The 17,378-nt window shown below is 35.4% G+C and overlaps 1 protein-coding gene across 3 annotated transcripts in view; it reads right to left on the minus strand.

The window, feature by feature from the left end:
* Positions 1–5,090: 5,090 nt before the first annotated feature.
* Positions 5,091–17,378, minus strand: part of LOC103257853 (sodium/bile acid cotransporter 7) — a 20,886-nt gene continuing 8,598 nt past the window's right edge. Inside the window, exons 3-4 of one of the 3 annotated variants that reach the window (XM_008055555.2) lie at positions 11,437–11,573; positions 5,091–5,197 (exon numbers count right to left, since the gene is read on the minus strand). In XM_008055555.2, coding sequence (XP_008053746.2) covers positions 5,104–5,197; positions 11,437–11,573 — 231 coding nt within the window. In that variant the 3' untranslated portion in view covers positions 5,091–5,103. Of the gene's footprint in view, positions 5,198–11,436; positions 11,574–16,069; positions 16,431–17,378 lie in introns of those variants that run through there. The other 2 variants (XM_021711139.1, XR_002481834.1) reach the window with 2 other exon arrangements.

The following is a 17,378-nucleotide window of genomic DNA, read 5'->3' on the forward strand; positions in this document are numbered from 1 at the left end:
CCCCCCCCTCTCTCTCTCTCTCTCTCTCTCTCTCTCTCTCTATATATATATATATATATAAGCTTTTCTACTACCTTTACTTGCAGGTCATTTTCTCCTATAATCTGATGTAAATATGAAATAGTCAATTAATTTCACATCAGGAGGTATGACCAATCTGAACTTTGCAAACTTCATTTCTGAAGCTCTATTTTTGAGATTTATGAAAAGTTGTATCTTATGCCCCAGAGCTACAAAAATACTTGATAACCACAAAGCTGCATAATATAAACATTTAAAGAAGTAGACCAACACTTTTAGAAAACAAAGGAAATATTTCTAAAGTCTACATAATTAGCTTGGAATACTAATATAAATAACGTATCTACTGGGGAATGAATATGTAAATACATTTAGAAGAATCTAATGTTGTATGCTAATATCAAGAAAATAGGTGAACTTTGAACTTCTATCAAAAGTCATTTGAAGAAAAAGGTTTTTTAGACTTTTAAGTCACTGTAGCCTATATACTTCTTAAGGGAATCACTTACGTAAATCACATTTATCTCAAATGCCACTAGAAATAAATGACACCTTTAATCCAATGAACACAAACCTTAGCTATACCAAAAGAGACCCTTTCTTCAAACTCTTTTAAGGAAATAGAAAGAAAACCATAGTGGGCACTAGTTCAAAACAACTATAATTCCTCTCTCACCAATTATGTGACAAAAAGAAATAACTACACGGCATAATGGAACCCATAGTTAAATCCAACTATCTGCCAATTCCATTCCTATATCAAGAAGCTAAATGTAAAAGATATGAACAGACACTTCACAAAGGAAGACATCTGAGCAGCCAACAGACACATGAAGAAAAAGGTTCAACCTCACTAATCATCAGAGAGATGCAAATCAAAACCACACTGAGATACCACCTAACTCCAGTCAGAATGGCAATTATCAACAACTCAAAAAATAACAGCTGCTGGAGAGGATGTGATGAAAAGGGAACACCTCTACACTGTTGGTGGGAGTGTAAACTAGTGCAACCTCTGTGGAAAGTAGTGTGGCAATTCCTAAAAGCTCTAACTATCAACCTTCCATATGACCCCACAATCCCCGTACTGGGAATATATCCTGAAGAACTCAAATCACTCTATAAAAAAGATACCTGCACACGTATGTTTATCACAGCGTTGTTCACAATAGCAAGAACCTAGAAGCAACCATGCTGCCCATCAAAAGAGGACTAGATTAAAAATATGTGATACATATACACGATGGAATACTATGCAGCCATAAAAAAGAACAAAATCATGAATTTCGCAGCAACCTGGATGGAACTACAGTCTATAATACTGAGCGACCTCTCACAGAAACAAAGATCTGAGTATCACATGTTTTCACTCATATAATGAATCTTGAACATCCAACGTAATACTATAAGAAAATGACTGACAGTGGTGGGAAACTAATGGGGGGGAGATGGGATTAATGGCAGCAAATATCTGTCTGGGGACAGGGAAACACCTCTTATCAACAAGGGTGCCTGAACAAAATGTATTTGTATACCTAATCCTTAACTGTACCCCACAATATCATCATAAAAAAAATATATTAAAAAAAAGGAAGCTAAATGTGACTGGGAGATAGGAAGAACAAACAGCCACAATGCCTGGCTTTACGGTAAATGCATGTCCACAGACCCCAGCTGGATTCTCAGTGCAGCCTGGCAATCCTACTACACTCTCAAGTTAATTCCTCTCCTCATCTCAATGGCAATTATAAGAGACAGTTCTCCTCTCTTCTCAAACATTAATACTGCCTACCTCATCACCACTCTCAGCTGCTGACCTTGCTTCCTACTTCACTAAGAAAGAACTCCTAAGTGCACCCCTTTGACCCAGCTACATGCATCTATATCCACACACTCTAGTCTTCTCTCCTGTTATTATGAATTAATGGTCCTACTGAAAGTCATATAACCTACCATTCTCTCTTGTTTCATCAAATATGTTACTCCAGCATACAGACACTCTCTCCTATATCAATTGTTTCCTCTCTACTGTACCATTCTCAGCATGTTGGAAACATGCTGCTACTTCTGCATTTAAAAAAAAATTGACCCAACATCCCCTTCTAAATACAGTGCCATTTCCCTCTTTTATCATAATATACCTCTAAACAGTCATCTACATCTCCTGTCTGTAATTGTTCTCTTCTCATTTTTGTTGTTGTTTCTATGCCCACTCCAAACAGGCTTTTGCCCCATTGCTCCGCCAAAACCACTCTGGTCGGGTTACCAATGACTCTATGTAGCATAATTCAAAGATTAATTCTCAGAATTTATCTTACACAATATATATCAGCATGATTTTACACAGCTAATCAAACTCCCCTCTTTTAAACAATTTTTTCCACATGGTTTCCAGGATACCTGGCTTCCCTTATGCCACACTCTCCTGTTTTTCCTTCTGTCTCATTTCTCTGCTTCCTCTGTTGGTTATTCCTCATTACCTTGACCTCTTAATGTTGGAGAGACCCAGAGCTCAGTCCTTGAACCTCCTCTCTTTAATATCTATGCTCTCTCCCAAAGCAATCTCATCCAGTTTCGGCTTTAGATATCATTTCTTCACTGTGATTCCCTAATTTATATCTTTAGTTTAAACCACTCCCCGAACTACCAACCTAATATCTCTAATTCTTAGTTGGCATTTCCACTTGGATATATAATAGGCATCTTACAGCAAAAACAAAACAATAACAAAAAAGACTCTTTCTCTTTACCCATACAGCTGACATTTGTTCACCAACATCCATCCAGTTCTCCTCTCTCCTACAGAACACATGAATGACAATACATGGAAAGGTCATATGACTTATTCTGACCAATTTAATGTGAGCAGAAGTACCATATTACTGCCAGCCTACACAGTGAAAAGCCCATTTGTGGTTCTCCAATCTTCCCCTGCTTTGTGTTCCATCTAGATGGTATGCCTATAAGATGGTGGCACTTCCAATCAACCAGGCTTCCTTCAGGATGGCAACAGACCTTCCCATATGGTACATGGGACATGTACCATGAGCACGAAATAAATGCATATGTTTAGCTGCTGAGATTTTCGAGTTCTTGGTGACCCCAGCATAGCCTATCCTCCCTAGGCTAATAACCCCAAAGTTATTCTCACATAGTACTCTTCACCATATCAGCAACCTCATTCTTTCAGTTGCTCAGCCAAAAACTTTAAAATCATTCTTGACCCCTCTGTTTCTCTTACACCCCATCCCATTCATGAGCATATCCTGTACCTTCAAAATACACCTAAAACCCAGTCACCTTTACTGCCTCCACTACCATCCTGCCCTTCAAAAGATACTGATAAGAAATGATAAGACAAGTCATACACTAGGAAAAAAATGTTTACAAAGATGAAGAACTTCTATCTAGAATATAAAAAATTCTCAATGCTCATCAATAAGTAAACCACATAATTTAAATATGAGCAAACGACTTAATAGACATTTTACCAAAGAAAACTTATGAACAGCAACTAAGCCCATGACAAGGTGATCAATATTATTAGTCACTAGGAAATACAAGTTAAATTAGAACCACAATGAGCTATCACTACACATATATTAGATTGGCAAAAATTTAAAAGACTGACAATACCAAGCGACTAAGATGTGATCACTGGAACTCTCATTCACTACTGGTTGGACTGTAAAACTGTATAGCCACTTTGGAAGAAAGTGACTATCTATACAGAAATTATCCACATCAGAAACTATTCATAGGAGATTTATAAGACTATTCTTCCTTGTTTGAAAGGCTCTAAAACTTATATCTATCAGATGATACGGCCATTCCACTCCTGGTTATTATCAAGGAAATTAGAGTTTATGTCCACTTAAAGATTTGTACATAAATGTTTATAAGCAAAAATTAAAAACTGTCCAAATGTTTATCAACAGGTGAATAAATAAACAATTTGTGGTATAGCTACACAAAATAATACCATTCAGTAATAAAAAGAACTATTCATAAATACAACATAGATAAACCTCCAAATAAGTATGCCTAGTAAAAAAAAGCCAGCAAAGAAAAAAAATACACACTGCATGATCCATTATATTAATATAAAACTCAAGAAAATACAAACTAATCTATAGTGACAGAAAAACCAGCAGTTATTTAGAAAAGAGGAGGCTGAGAAGACCAGAAGGAAGGGATGTCAAAGGGACACAGGAAACATTTGAGGGTGGTGGATATGTTCTGGATTGTGATGATGGCTTCACAAGTGCAAATTTATGTCAAAACATTAAACTGTTTATACAGTTTATTATATGTCAGTGATACGCAACCTAATTTAGAAAAGACTGTAGCAGGTACTCAATAAATATGTTTTGAAAAGCATAAAGTGGATTAAAATGAAAATGGATACTCAGAAAGCAGACTCTTAAGACTAAATTGAAGTGGAAACTTATTATATCTTCCCTTCTTCAATAGTGTCTTTTTCTGAATGACAGACTATAGGTAGAGAAGGAGGAATAAGTTATCACAAAAGGTGAGTCCCTCAGTATGAAGTTGTAAGGAAGAACTACCTACAAATACCTTCTGAAATAGACAACTGTTATTCCAATATACAAATACAATTCTTTTGCCACAGTCCCCTAGCAGTTGGGTAATTTCTTTTAACTCATCTTAGAAACCTGGCCCAATTTCTCTTTTCTATACTGTGTTCACTTGCCATTACACATATTAAAACCTTTTCCCACCAATTTATTCTGTTGCAGTATTTTTTTGGAACTAAGGAATGGCCACAGTGGGTGTCCTCGGTCTATGAGTCTTAGCTGAAAAGTCTCTTTCTTAGGTCTTCTCTGTCCTTTATCTCCCAATTTCCCACTAAGACGGGAAAAAAAAGTTGCTATCTGTATTTCATTCATTTCCCTTGGTCTTCTCTTTGAAATCCTAAATTCTACTCATTATGACCAGTTATTTTAGCAGCATCCTAAGACGTGAATACACCCACTTCTCTCATAAGCTGCTATGCTTTGAATTTTCTGCAACATGACTCCTTCGAAATAGAAAACCAGCACACATTTAGGTTTAAATAAGTTATTCCCCATGACTCACCTCATTTCCACCAACTGCCTTGGTTAAAATCACTGCAGAAGACACAGGCGGAGGCATGCAACCTACCGTCTGTAAACTGAAAAATAAAAGAAAATCCAATTATAGATAGGTTTTTTTCCAATTATAAATAGCTGTCACTACATTCATTCTAAAATAGCTGAGCTGAGCATATGAAAATATGAGAATATTTGGTGACGCACATGCCCTGTTGAGTTTAGACAATTCTACGTAAAGCAACATGGCTTAGAAGACGCTATACATGCACAGGCTCTAAGCCCTTCTTCTGTTCCATAGGCTTGGGTGATTTTATCTTTTAAGTTATTTAAGCTCTTAATATATGATTCAAAAAGCAGTCAAGTCACGGTGAGTGCAGTCCTTGAAAAGATAACCAAGATAGTTAATAATTTGGAAAGAGTATATAATCTTAGTTTATTATCAAGTAACTTAGGAATATTTTCCTTATACTTTTTGTAGGAAGTCTTTTGGCAAAATTAAAGCTTCAAACCCACTTCCAAAGCCCAAAAATAAATAACAAAACAAAAGCTTACATTTTTGAACTTCTTTCTATAAAACAGCAGTTCTCATAAAAAATATTTTCATGTAATATTGTTATAGAAAGAGGCATGGCACACTCACATACTTCTTGCATTCATACTCTGTAGTAAATTCTAGAATATATTCTCAGTTTGGTTTTCATTAAATTATGTGCATACCTCTGAGATCAAGGTAAGTCTATTCTCTTAGTTTAAGATAGAAAATAAATTTCATGATAAGCAAATGAAGCTATGAGTAGTAAATATAAGTACTAAAAATACAATATATTACTCAGAATTCATATAGAGTATAGAGTATACCTTCTGGGGAGGGCAGGTAGCTGGCCTGACTAATTGGAAAGGTCATAAAAGCCACAGAAGACACAGAATATCAGACTTAGATTTTGAATGGGTATGATTATAGATTACAGTTGACCCTTGAACAACATGGATTAGAACTGCATAGGTCCTCTTATTCACAGACTTTCTTCTACCTCTGTCACACTTGAGACAGCAAGACCAACTCCTTTTCTCCCTCTTTAGCCTACTCAATGTGAAGACTACAAGAATGAAGACCTTTATAATAATCTACTTCCACTTAATAACATTTCCTAATAACGTTTCCTTTTCTCTAGCTTACTTTATTGTAAGAATACAGTATATAATACTCATAACATACAAAACATGTGTTAGTTGATTATTTACATTCTCGGTAAGGCTTCTGGCCAACAGTAATAATTAAGTTTGGGGGGAGTCTAAAGTTATATGAGGATATTCAACTGTGTAGAGATTGGTATTCCCAATCCATGAGTTGTTTAAGTGTCAACTGTATTTTTATAAGAATATATTGTCTAAACTTTATGCAATGAATTTGCATTAGCCCTGATATAAGAAAATAATAAAAATAAAAATGTTTAAACTTATATTGATTGAAATATAAGAAATATGTTTTATGACACTTCCAGCTTAATTCAGCTCAACATGGTCTTCTTTTAAGGCCTAATTTCCCAAGTGGCACTAAAGTAGCCTGTCCTATTATGAACTCCCCTCCCTTCTCTGTGCCTTCCTTATGGTCCACTGTCTTCATTACTAATATGATGGGGAACTCAAAAAAACATAGATTTTATTTATAAAAAATTGCATATTTATTCTTACATGTTTAAACTCCAGTCACCTTCAAAGTACTCTCCATTTGATGCAATAAACTCATCAAGATGCTATTTTCACTGTTCAAAACAATTTCTGAACTCATCTGTTGTGATGTCTTTTAGTGCTTCTGTCATTTTTTGTTTTGCCTCTTTCATATTGGCAAAACATTTCCCTTTGAGGACTTCTTTCATCCGGTGAAACAAACAAAAGTTGCTTGGGGGCAAGATCAGGGAGGGTGGGGCAAAGAGGCCATTCTGTTTTGGGTCAGAAACTCAGCTGGTGTGGGCAAGTGTTCTCATAAATCACCCCATGAAATAGCCAAAGATGTTGAAAGAACTCCAAAAAATATTCACTGAAGCCTAACACAACCTCTCACCACAACAATGCTAGCTGGTACACTGATGCCAGTGGGTTCCTAGAACACTTACCTAGTGGGAGAAGCCAGTACTTCAAGGGGCTCATCCTCCAAGAAGATAATTCTGGTTTTTTTGAGGGGGGTATCCCTCATACTTACTGAGCATTTATATTTGCAGTAGATACTATTTAGTACTTTATGTGCACTAACTCATTTATTCCTCAAAAATATTTAAGACAAATGCTATTATTATTCTTCTAATTTTAATGAAAACTGAAGTGAAAAGAAAAATCAAATAACCTTCCCAAATCCACAAAGCCAACCATCTAGGATTAAACATTTATTCTGGCATCCACGATCAAAGACTTATCTAGTCCTCCCCCTCCAGCTTCTCTATCTTCTATTTCTCTTACCACCTATACTAGGGACAGATCTTCTCAGTATTTTTAATCTTTCTAGTGTTTTCAGTCTTTCTCTCTTTTTCGGTCCCTTCTCTTCCATTTACAAAAAAGCAGAATTCTCCCTATCTTAAAAAAAAAAATCCCTAAATTATATATATATTGAAAATATATGGTTCTCTGGGTAGGATCCTACACAAGGGAATAAAAAGAAAAAGCATAAGACTTATTCCTGACTTCAAGGAGGCAGAAGATAAAATACACAAGTACAGCAAAATTAGTACTGTTGCCTCCTCAAGATACAAGGCTACTTTTTTCACTGTGACTCATTGTTGACCTTCTTTAAAGAGTGTTCTACCTTTGTGACCTCACAGATCATTCTCTCTTTACTCCTCTAGAATGAGACATATGTACCCTCTGCTAGTAAAAGTAGCAACCTGAATAGTAACCAGTGATCTCCAAGTCACCACATCCAATATACTTTTCCCCCTATTTGTTCTGCTTACATTCTTGCCTCTCAAGGCACTCTAGTTTCATGTTTACCAGTGTACTTCATCATCCTAATTCATCTTCTGTCATTCTGTTTTTTGGCTGGCTTTCCTGCCCTCTTTTCAATCTTATTTTCAACCTGCAAAAATATTCCAAATTTACATGTTTAGCTCTAACCATTCCCAAATTTGTAGCTGCCTATGGTTGTCACCTCAAACTAAACACGCCTAATATTGCATGTACATATTTTATTTTTCCAGTTTTATTGAGGTATAGCTGACAAATACTGTATACATTTATAACATGCAACATAATTTTATATATGTATATATTGTGAAGTGATTACTACAATTAAAATCATTAACATGTCCATCACCTCACAAGTGGAGTTTTTTGTGGTAAGAACATATAAGATCTACTCTCTTACCAATTTTCAGTATATATTATTATTAAATATAGTCACCATGCTGTACAATAGATATCTAGAATGATATCTACATATTTTCTAAAAAATCAATTTCCCCTCTGTATTTATCTATTTTTTTTAGTGGGACCAATTTTTTTCCTAATGATCCAGCTTGAAACTTTGAAGTTATGCGTGACTTCACTTGTTCCTCAAAAATCAATTCATTCCCACAACCAATTTTCCATTCTTCTCCATGACTGTTGCCACCCTCCCTATACAGATGGTCTTCACCTAAGTGTGGACACTCACAAATGCCTGTTGAATGTTTACTCTACCTCTACTCTGTCCCTTTAACACAGCAAGGTAAGGAGCATGTGCTCAGAAGATCTTTATTTCAATGACTTAAACATGATTTTCAGGTAGGTGTCTATAACTCCCTTAAGTTAACATTAAGTGTATACTTTTAACCTGGAGAGGAGAAGGGAGCTAGGAAGAGCTTTCGCAAAGTGAGCTTGGGTAAGTATATACTCCTTTAGCATGTTGAAATAAGAACTGTCTACTTGTTTTATTTAGCATACTGAGATCACAAGCACTACTCTTCTAATAATAAATCCAGTACAATGCTATCAGATTAATCATCCTTAATGACCACTTTTTAAAAACATGTTGTTCTCTTGCCTAGCATTTTTAAGAGCTCTTTCTCTGCCATGTGTGGTGGCTCACTTCTATAAACCCAGCACTTGGGGAGGCTGAGGTGAGAAGGGAGGCTGAGGCAAGAAGGGAGACTGAGGCGAGAGAATTGCTTGCCCTCAAGAGTTCAAGACCAGACTGAGCAACTTGGTGAGACCTCTCTCTACAATAAGTTAAAAAAAAGTAGCTGGTCGTGGTGGTGCGTGCTTGTAGTTTAAGCTACTTGGAAGGCTAAAGCAGAAGGATCACCTGTGCCCAGCAGGTCGAGGCTACAGTAGTTGTGACCATGCCACTGAATTCCAGCCTGGGTACCAGAGTGAGACTCCTACTCAAAAAAAGAAAGCTCTTTCTCCATCATCTATAGCTCCAAATGCAGACTCTTCAGCCCAGTAGTTCAGGCTTTCTGCAAGTTGGTCCTAAGAAAACATTTAATCTTTATCTCCCACCAATGCCTTGATTTTGAACTTTCTACTTTAAGAGTATCCAACCTTAGCTGAAGTGCTTATTCTTCAACAGATTAGATCACTCATCTGACAAATCACATGCTGCCCCATTTTAGTTCATCATTATCTTATGCTCTAAAATGATGTTCTCATATTTATGTGGCATTTTATGTTTTCAGTGAAATTAGATGTTCATTTTCTCAGACTCAATCTGGCCAAAACAGCACTCTTGGTTTCCCTTTCTTCCTAACCTATTTCTCCCATTAAGTAAATGATGCTACCAACTACCCAGTGGTTCCTACCTAACACTGGAAGTCACCCTGTTCTCTTTCTACATTTTTCCCATCCATTGGTTCTGAAAGCTTAACTTTGAAACCTACCTGGCACCCACTCATCTTTCTATTGTATTGCTACCTCACCCCACTAGTCTCCAAGTTTCCTCTCTTAGGCCTCTTTACTACTCTCCACACAGTAGTGAGAAGAATCACTTGCCAATGTAAATATGGCCCATTACTCCCTCATTTCAAGCACTCCAGTAGCTTCCTGTAGCACTTGAAATAAAACTGGAAGGCTTCACTATGGCCTGTAAGGCTCTACATATGTGGCTTCTTCCTACATTTCTACCTCCAAGTCATGTTATTCTTCCATCACCAGGCTCTGGCTATGATGGTTGCTTTAGTGACCCTAAAACACAAGCCTTTGTACATTCTGTTCCTTTGTCCTAGAACATTCTGTCCCCAGAACTTTGCAATCTAAATTAACCACTAGCCTGCCCACTCAATCATTTTCAAGCACATCACACTGTTTACTTTTTCCACATCACTTATCTCAATCTTGCTCATCTATTTGCTCATATTTGCTCATCTCCATCTTGCTCATCTGTTTATTGATAATCACACCTCCTGAGTCTTCCCAACATGCAGAACTAATTGGTACTTCACTGCTGTTTTTCTAATACCTATAATAAATCTTGGTATATAGTAGAAACTAAATTTATGACTTGAACAAATGAATAAGTAATCTCAACTGATAAGTAATCCCAAATGACTAAGTAATCTCAATTGGTATCTCCAACATCATTAGTAAGCAGGAAAAGTATAATTATCCTGATTATATATAGAGGGAAATCGAGGTTCAAAACTACTAAGTAACTTTGCTCAAAGTCACACAGAATGTTAGGAAAAGGGTCAGAACTCAATCTTTGAGATCTAAGTTCAGTGTTTTAACTACTATACATAGACTGATGCTAAAATGAGGTTAGTTTTAAACTACTTCAAGTAATTTTTATAAATCGTTAAATCCTTTTAACGAACATAGTAACACTTTTAAGAAAAGATTTTAATAAAAATCTACTGTTAACTACTATGTCAACCATGAACAGAACAAGTGAAAAAGTAAATGTCCCACATATCTGCATTTTTTCTTCTTATACATTTTAAAAATATACTCAGGCTGTATCTGTTTACATTTGGTAAGATACAGAATGCAAAGTTAAACCAAGCAATTAAAAGTCCACACTATATACATGCATACAGGTCTTCCATCCTCTAGTCACTTTCATCTTTCTTCCAAGACCACTCTTTAAAATTCCCAGAAGAGTGTCCATCCTAGAATCTTAAGATAAAGCATGAAGATATATTTTAAGATTCTGTTCCTTGATAAATCTCTTTGATTAAGCACTATTGTTTTAAAGGAAAATAATAATGTTAGGAGTGTTTTAATTTTCTTATAAGCTAGCACACAGAGCCCTTTTATACATAGTTGCAACTATGTATACAACTATGCCATAGAAACAATAATGTCATTAGAGATGTCCCATTAAAAGTGGACCCTTCAAAAGATTTAAACATACCCTTTTAAAAGCCATTCATTGATGGGTGTGATTGATAAAAGCTGAAGAAAAAGCCATATTGTTGCTGGGAAGAATGCAAGTGTAAAGATCTGAATAAAAAGATGGAGTTTTATGTGCACCAAAGCACTGGTCAGCTCCTAGAAAAATGAAGGACACAAAATAAACAAAGGTAAGAAACTATTTCTGAAAAAAGATTGCTACTAAAAATAACATCACATGAATTCATTTTTAATTTTATGGGTTTTTGCATAGTTAAAATTTGTATCTATAAGTATATGCATATGAAACAGAATTTAAAAGAAAAAGTTACCCATGATGATTACAAATCTTTGTATAAAATTTCTTAAAAATTCTAATTTAATTCTAATATACCCTAACAATTCAGATTTATAAAATTCTGGACCAAGACTAAGCTAATTACCTTTACACTAGTATAAATTTGAGGATTGTTGACACCATAAACAAACATGTATGTTCACCTACACACACACACAAAAGAATATTTAAAAAAAACTTTAACAGGATCTAGCACATTTCAATTAAACAAAATAATTAATCTCTATTCATTATACCAAACCTTACAAGGCCTCAATTTGGCAAGATGTTACAGAATCTACAAATCATATATTTTTAAATATTTCCCTCAATGACAGTCTCTGATTCAAAATTACTTCCCCCGTCAATCTGCTCACTAGGCTCTGTTAACATTAACTGAATACCAGCCAAGTGCCATGATCTGAGCTTGTCACTATATATATATATATATATATATATATATATATATAAAATTTAAGCTTTACAACAACCTCATTAGGTGGATATTATTATCCCTATTTTGCTGGTGAAGAAACTGAAGTTAAGAGCTATTATACAGTGAAGTTCAGAATTAAACGCATTTCTGGCATGCTAGCAAACCTATGCCTGCTTCTTCCATTGTAGGACACTGCTGCCCCAAGAGGGAAAAAAGTACACGTTAAGCATGATAAACCAGACACGTTATGAGCCTCACAGCTAAAAAAAGGGTAACTGGTTGACCTCTGAGGCTCAAACATATGTAAATTAACAAATGTTTGCATTTGAATTTGTGTCGTGGTTATTCAGTAAAATAAAATTGGAAAGTAGTAGAAAAAAGTATAGTCTTGTATAAGCAAGTGATCATTAAGACATATTCAAAAATGCCAGAGAGTCACTGGTTATAAACATAGAACTGTCCCTCATTCAAGTAGGAGGTTCAAGAGATCTTCAGACTCAGAGTCATTAGCCAAAGTTTATCAGTTTAATAAGCAGTTGGTTAATGTGGACTCATTCGTTAATTACCATGATCTCAGCTCTCTCTCAGTGGTTGCTACCATCTTCCTGTGTGGAAACACAACAGCAGTTCCTTTCTGTTTGGTCACAAGGCATCCCTAATGACATCTAAAGAATTTCTGGCAATCTGGGTCTAATTTAGGACCACGGAGAAACACTGGGCCTGCCAGAAGTCACATTAGGTCCTTGGATTAGACCTAAGAGAAAACAAGCTAACCCTCACAGTGAATCAAAATTCTTAAGGTTCTACCCCAGAGAAATCTTGAGCACCAGCAGTTCAGAGAATTCTCAACGATTTTGAAACCAAATCTCATTTAAATATACTTAGAAGCATTTAATAAATACTAAATAAATATTAGTATTTTTATTTTTTTTAAAGAGCATAGTAAAATGACTAGCCAGAACATACTAAGGCAATTGCATAGAAATACAAAACATCATAACTTTTCTGAAAAGTAATTTGGAAATATATAGTAAGGACTAGAATAGAACTTACATTCTTGGACTCTAAGATTTTATGTGTTGGCATTTATCCTAAGAATATAAAAAGTGGTTACAAACATTTATACACAGTATTGATCATCACAGTATTAGAGTCAAAACTGGAAACAACTTAAGTGTCCAAAAGTGGGAGAATAAATTAAAGTATAACTGAGTGCCATGAACTATTAAAAACTGTCGATGAGGATGTGGAAATACAGGACCTCTCTCCTACTTTACCAATAGGAGTGTAAATCAGCATAGCCTATGGAAAGCACTCTGTCAACTCATTCCTTCATTCAAGAAACACTTACTGAGCACCTGGCACCATTCTTGGAATATCTATCACAACTTAAATTACATAGATCATTTGACCTAGCAATTCCATTCCTAGGAACTTATCCTTCATATATGTTCCCAAATATGGGGAAGTACATATTTTTATGTTATCCTTTGCAATATGTTTCTAATAGCAAAACCTTGTAAACTACCTAAATATCCATCAATAGAGGACAAGTAAAAATATATCACGATACATCCATACTATGAAATACTATTTGGCAAATAAAAAGAAATAGGGTTCTTTATATGTTGATATATAACAATCTACAAGGTATATTTTTTAAGTAAATAAGCTAAGGTGCCAAACAATATGAAATAACACAATTTGTAGGGAGGTGGAATGCACATGTGTGTGTTTGGTTGCCTCCAGAAAAGAGAAGTAGAAATCTGGTGGAGGGTTGAAAGGAATACTTATATATGATATACATATATATAAACATATATACACATGCATATCATATATACATGTGTATATCTAAATAATTTTGTACTTTTTGATTCTAAACTATGTAAATAAGTCATATGTTCATAAAATGTAAAGTTTTAAATAAAATATAATAAAGAAAAATTAAATAATGAATATATTACATGAAAAACTATCATACAATGCTACATGTAAAAACTATAACAAGATTACATGTGTGTATATGTGTATAGGTCTTCACATATGCGTATACATATACTTACATACACAATTTTATTTTTTAAAATAAGCATTTTATTTTAAAGATATTATATATAAAACATGTGTAAGAAAAAAAGAACTAAAAACACACAAGTGTTAATAGTAACTATTTTATGCTTTCTAATCTTCCTACAACAAGTAAATACCACTTTTATAACAGACAAAAGTTATAAAACTAAAATGCAGTTAGAAAATACTAGCTGACTTAGTAAATGACAACTGGAAATTGGCGTTGCCTCAGAATGATGACACAACGAAGAATCCAGCAAAATGAGTCACAACAACCTATTGTGTTGGGCCATGAAGGGTCTCTTATCATTAGGGAGGTATTTATAAGAAAGATTTTCTCTAGGCTGTCACAAAAACTCAGTGTCATATATTTTCCATATCTTCTTCATACAACCATAAGCATAAAATAGATATCCAACGGAAGGAAAAAAGCAAATAAGCCCTATAGAATTGAAGATAGTTATTATTCCCTAAATACTCATGTAGACTTTAGGGCCACACTGTCAAATAAATGCCATCATGAATAACTGCAAAGTTGATTCTGAGTGGCATGTAGTTTATTCACATGTATTACAGGACAAATTCCATTAAAACAAACTTAAGGAGACACTCCCCATGATGTCCTGATTATACCAAAGCCTCACAGACAGCACCAAGAATTGCTTAAAACCAGGGTTCTTAGAAATAGTTCCTTTATAACAGCCTCCCCTTTAATCCTGATTTGATGTTTATCTGATTCACTATCTGAGAGTTAGGCTCATAGGTTTGAAACAAGCAGCAGGAGCCTAAAGTTGAGTTTGCCATATTTACTCTTTAGCTATTGGGATGAAAACATCATAAACTGTTGAGGGAAAAACAAAAACAAAAACAAAACCCCTGCATGTTCTGCCCTGCTCAGGACCCATTTCCACGGCCTGACTCTCCTGCTCATTTTCGTATCTATCACCTGGTGCCAAGCACAGTGCCTGGAGTCCTAAGCACTTGATTGGCTACTTGTTTAAATGACTCGGCCCTGCCACAGTCTGTTAAATGAAAATCCTCTGGCTTGAAGTTTGCTCAACATAAAATAAACTTAAAATGTGACCTTATTTCACTTCAATACAACAAAATTTCAGAAAACATTTCAACAGGTTTTTCAAAAACTAAATATCAACAGTGATAAAACCGAAGACTGCATTGCATGAGCACAGCATCCTTTATACTTTTTACAAATTAGTAAAAAAATTTTAGAATGCATATTAGTAAATCAATGTATAAGTAATAATAGTATTAAACAAATGTGAATGGGATCAACATAAGTAATAACAATAAAATAAACAAATGAGAATGGGAACTACATAAATGCTTCCAAATAAGCTCAAGTCAATCATAATAATAATAATTCACTGTTTCCTATGTGCAAAAACACACTATTTTAGGACCTACTAAGATAAGCAAATAGTAGTCCTCCCTGAAATTTAGATTATTAACTAGCAAACAAATAATAAGGCTGGGCTTGGTGGCTCACACTATAATCCTAGCACTTTGGAAGGTGGAGGTGGGAGGATTGCTTGAGCCTAGGAGTTCAAGACCAGCCTGGACAAAACCTTGTCTCTACAAAAAAATCAAAATATTAGCTGGACGTGGTGGTCTGCACCTGTAATCCCAGCTACTCAGAACTACAGAAGAGTAGGTAACTTGGGAATATGAGATAGAAGGATCGTCTGAGCCCAAGAGGTCAAAGCTATAAGCAACTATGATCATGTCACTGCACTCTAGCCTAGAAAACGGAGTGAAACCCTGATTTAAAAAGAAAAAAAAATAATAAAAGATTGCTACCTCCTAATTTACAAGTTAAATTACTCAGGAAATTAGCAGGGCTTAGAAGTGGTTTAATATTACACAATGAGGCAATCTAGGTTAAATGGTTTTGAAAAGAACTTAATGTTGTATTTGTTTGAAAAGGGCCTTTGATGCAGGTAATGGTTTGATGACCACTTAGATACCATGATAAAGCATGCGATCAAGGCATTTCATCATTAGATCCAAATTAGCTGGTTGAAGCTGAAGGTTTCTTAGGTGCTTACAAAAGAAGTCGGTTCTTAGAGAAATGCTAATAGCTGTGACATTCTTCCTTCTTCAACTCCTGCATTCCACAAAATTGGCTGCTTTACAGAATAGCTTTAAGAAGCTAAGGAGTGAGAGAAACCAAGTCTATTGCCAGATTTCCCATGGCATAAGTAACAGTTATCGTCATAAAGCAGCCACCAGGGAATGTAGTTAGAGCAACGTCCCAAATAGAGGACTTGGGTAAGGCAGCTGCTTCACAAAGGCATTAGCCAATGCCATCAGGAAGACCTTCAAGTAGGACCAGACCAGCACTACAGTAGTGGCAAATATCTTTCTGTATCACTGTGCTCCACATTGGAAAACCAATATTAGAAGTCAGAAAAGCCCGTGTCCTGTACTTACTTAGACACCATGATAAAGAAAAGCCCGTGTCCTGTAAGCACTAATCATGGCCCTCTCATATCAATAATGCTTACAAAAACTAGAATTGGAAATATTTAGAATATCCCATCCCATGTCAGTTATTTTCAGAAGAACGGGCAATCAGCAAGAATTTTAGAATTCTTGAGACACAATTGACCAGTTGTAGCCACTATACAATGATCCTATGTATATCAAAAAATACCCCCAATGGAAAGATTTATACCCCATAGCTACACAATTCATAAAATTAGTAAAATGATACCTTTTCTATGTTTTTACCAGGGTGATCTAAGAAAGAGGTAACTAAATTTGGTCTTCATTCAAATAACACTTAAAAGAAAATAAACTTAAATAAAGGCAAGACATGATGCCGAGCCAGAATTTCAACTTTTAAAGGCATCCCCCCCAAAAAAAATCCTTATAGCAAGATTTTCTCATTAATATTACACAATAAGGCAAACTAGGATATTTTAATTTAAATGGTTTTATATAAGAATAGCATGTTAGAGCCGGGCTCGGTGGCTCAGCCTATAATCCCGCGCCTTTGGGAGGCTGAGGTGAGTGGATTGCCTGAGCTCGTGGGTTCGAGACCCGCCTGGGCAGCGAGACTTTATCTCTACAATAAATCAAAAAAATCAGCCGGGTG

This window comes from Carlito syrichta, unplaced genomic scaffold, assembly GCF_000164805.1.
Source record: "Carlito syrichta isolate Samal-C Ts95f unplaced genomic scaffold, Tarsius_syrichta-2.0.1 Scaffold301883, whole genome shotgun sequence".
In the NCBI taxonomy this organism is placed as follows: Eukaryota; Metazoa; Chordata; class Mammalia; order Primates; family Tarsiidae; genus Carlito; species Carlito syrichta.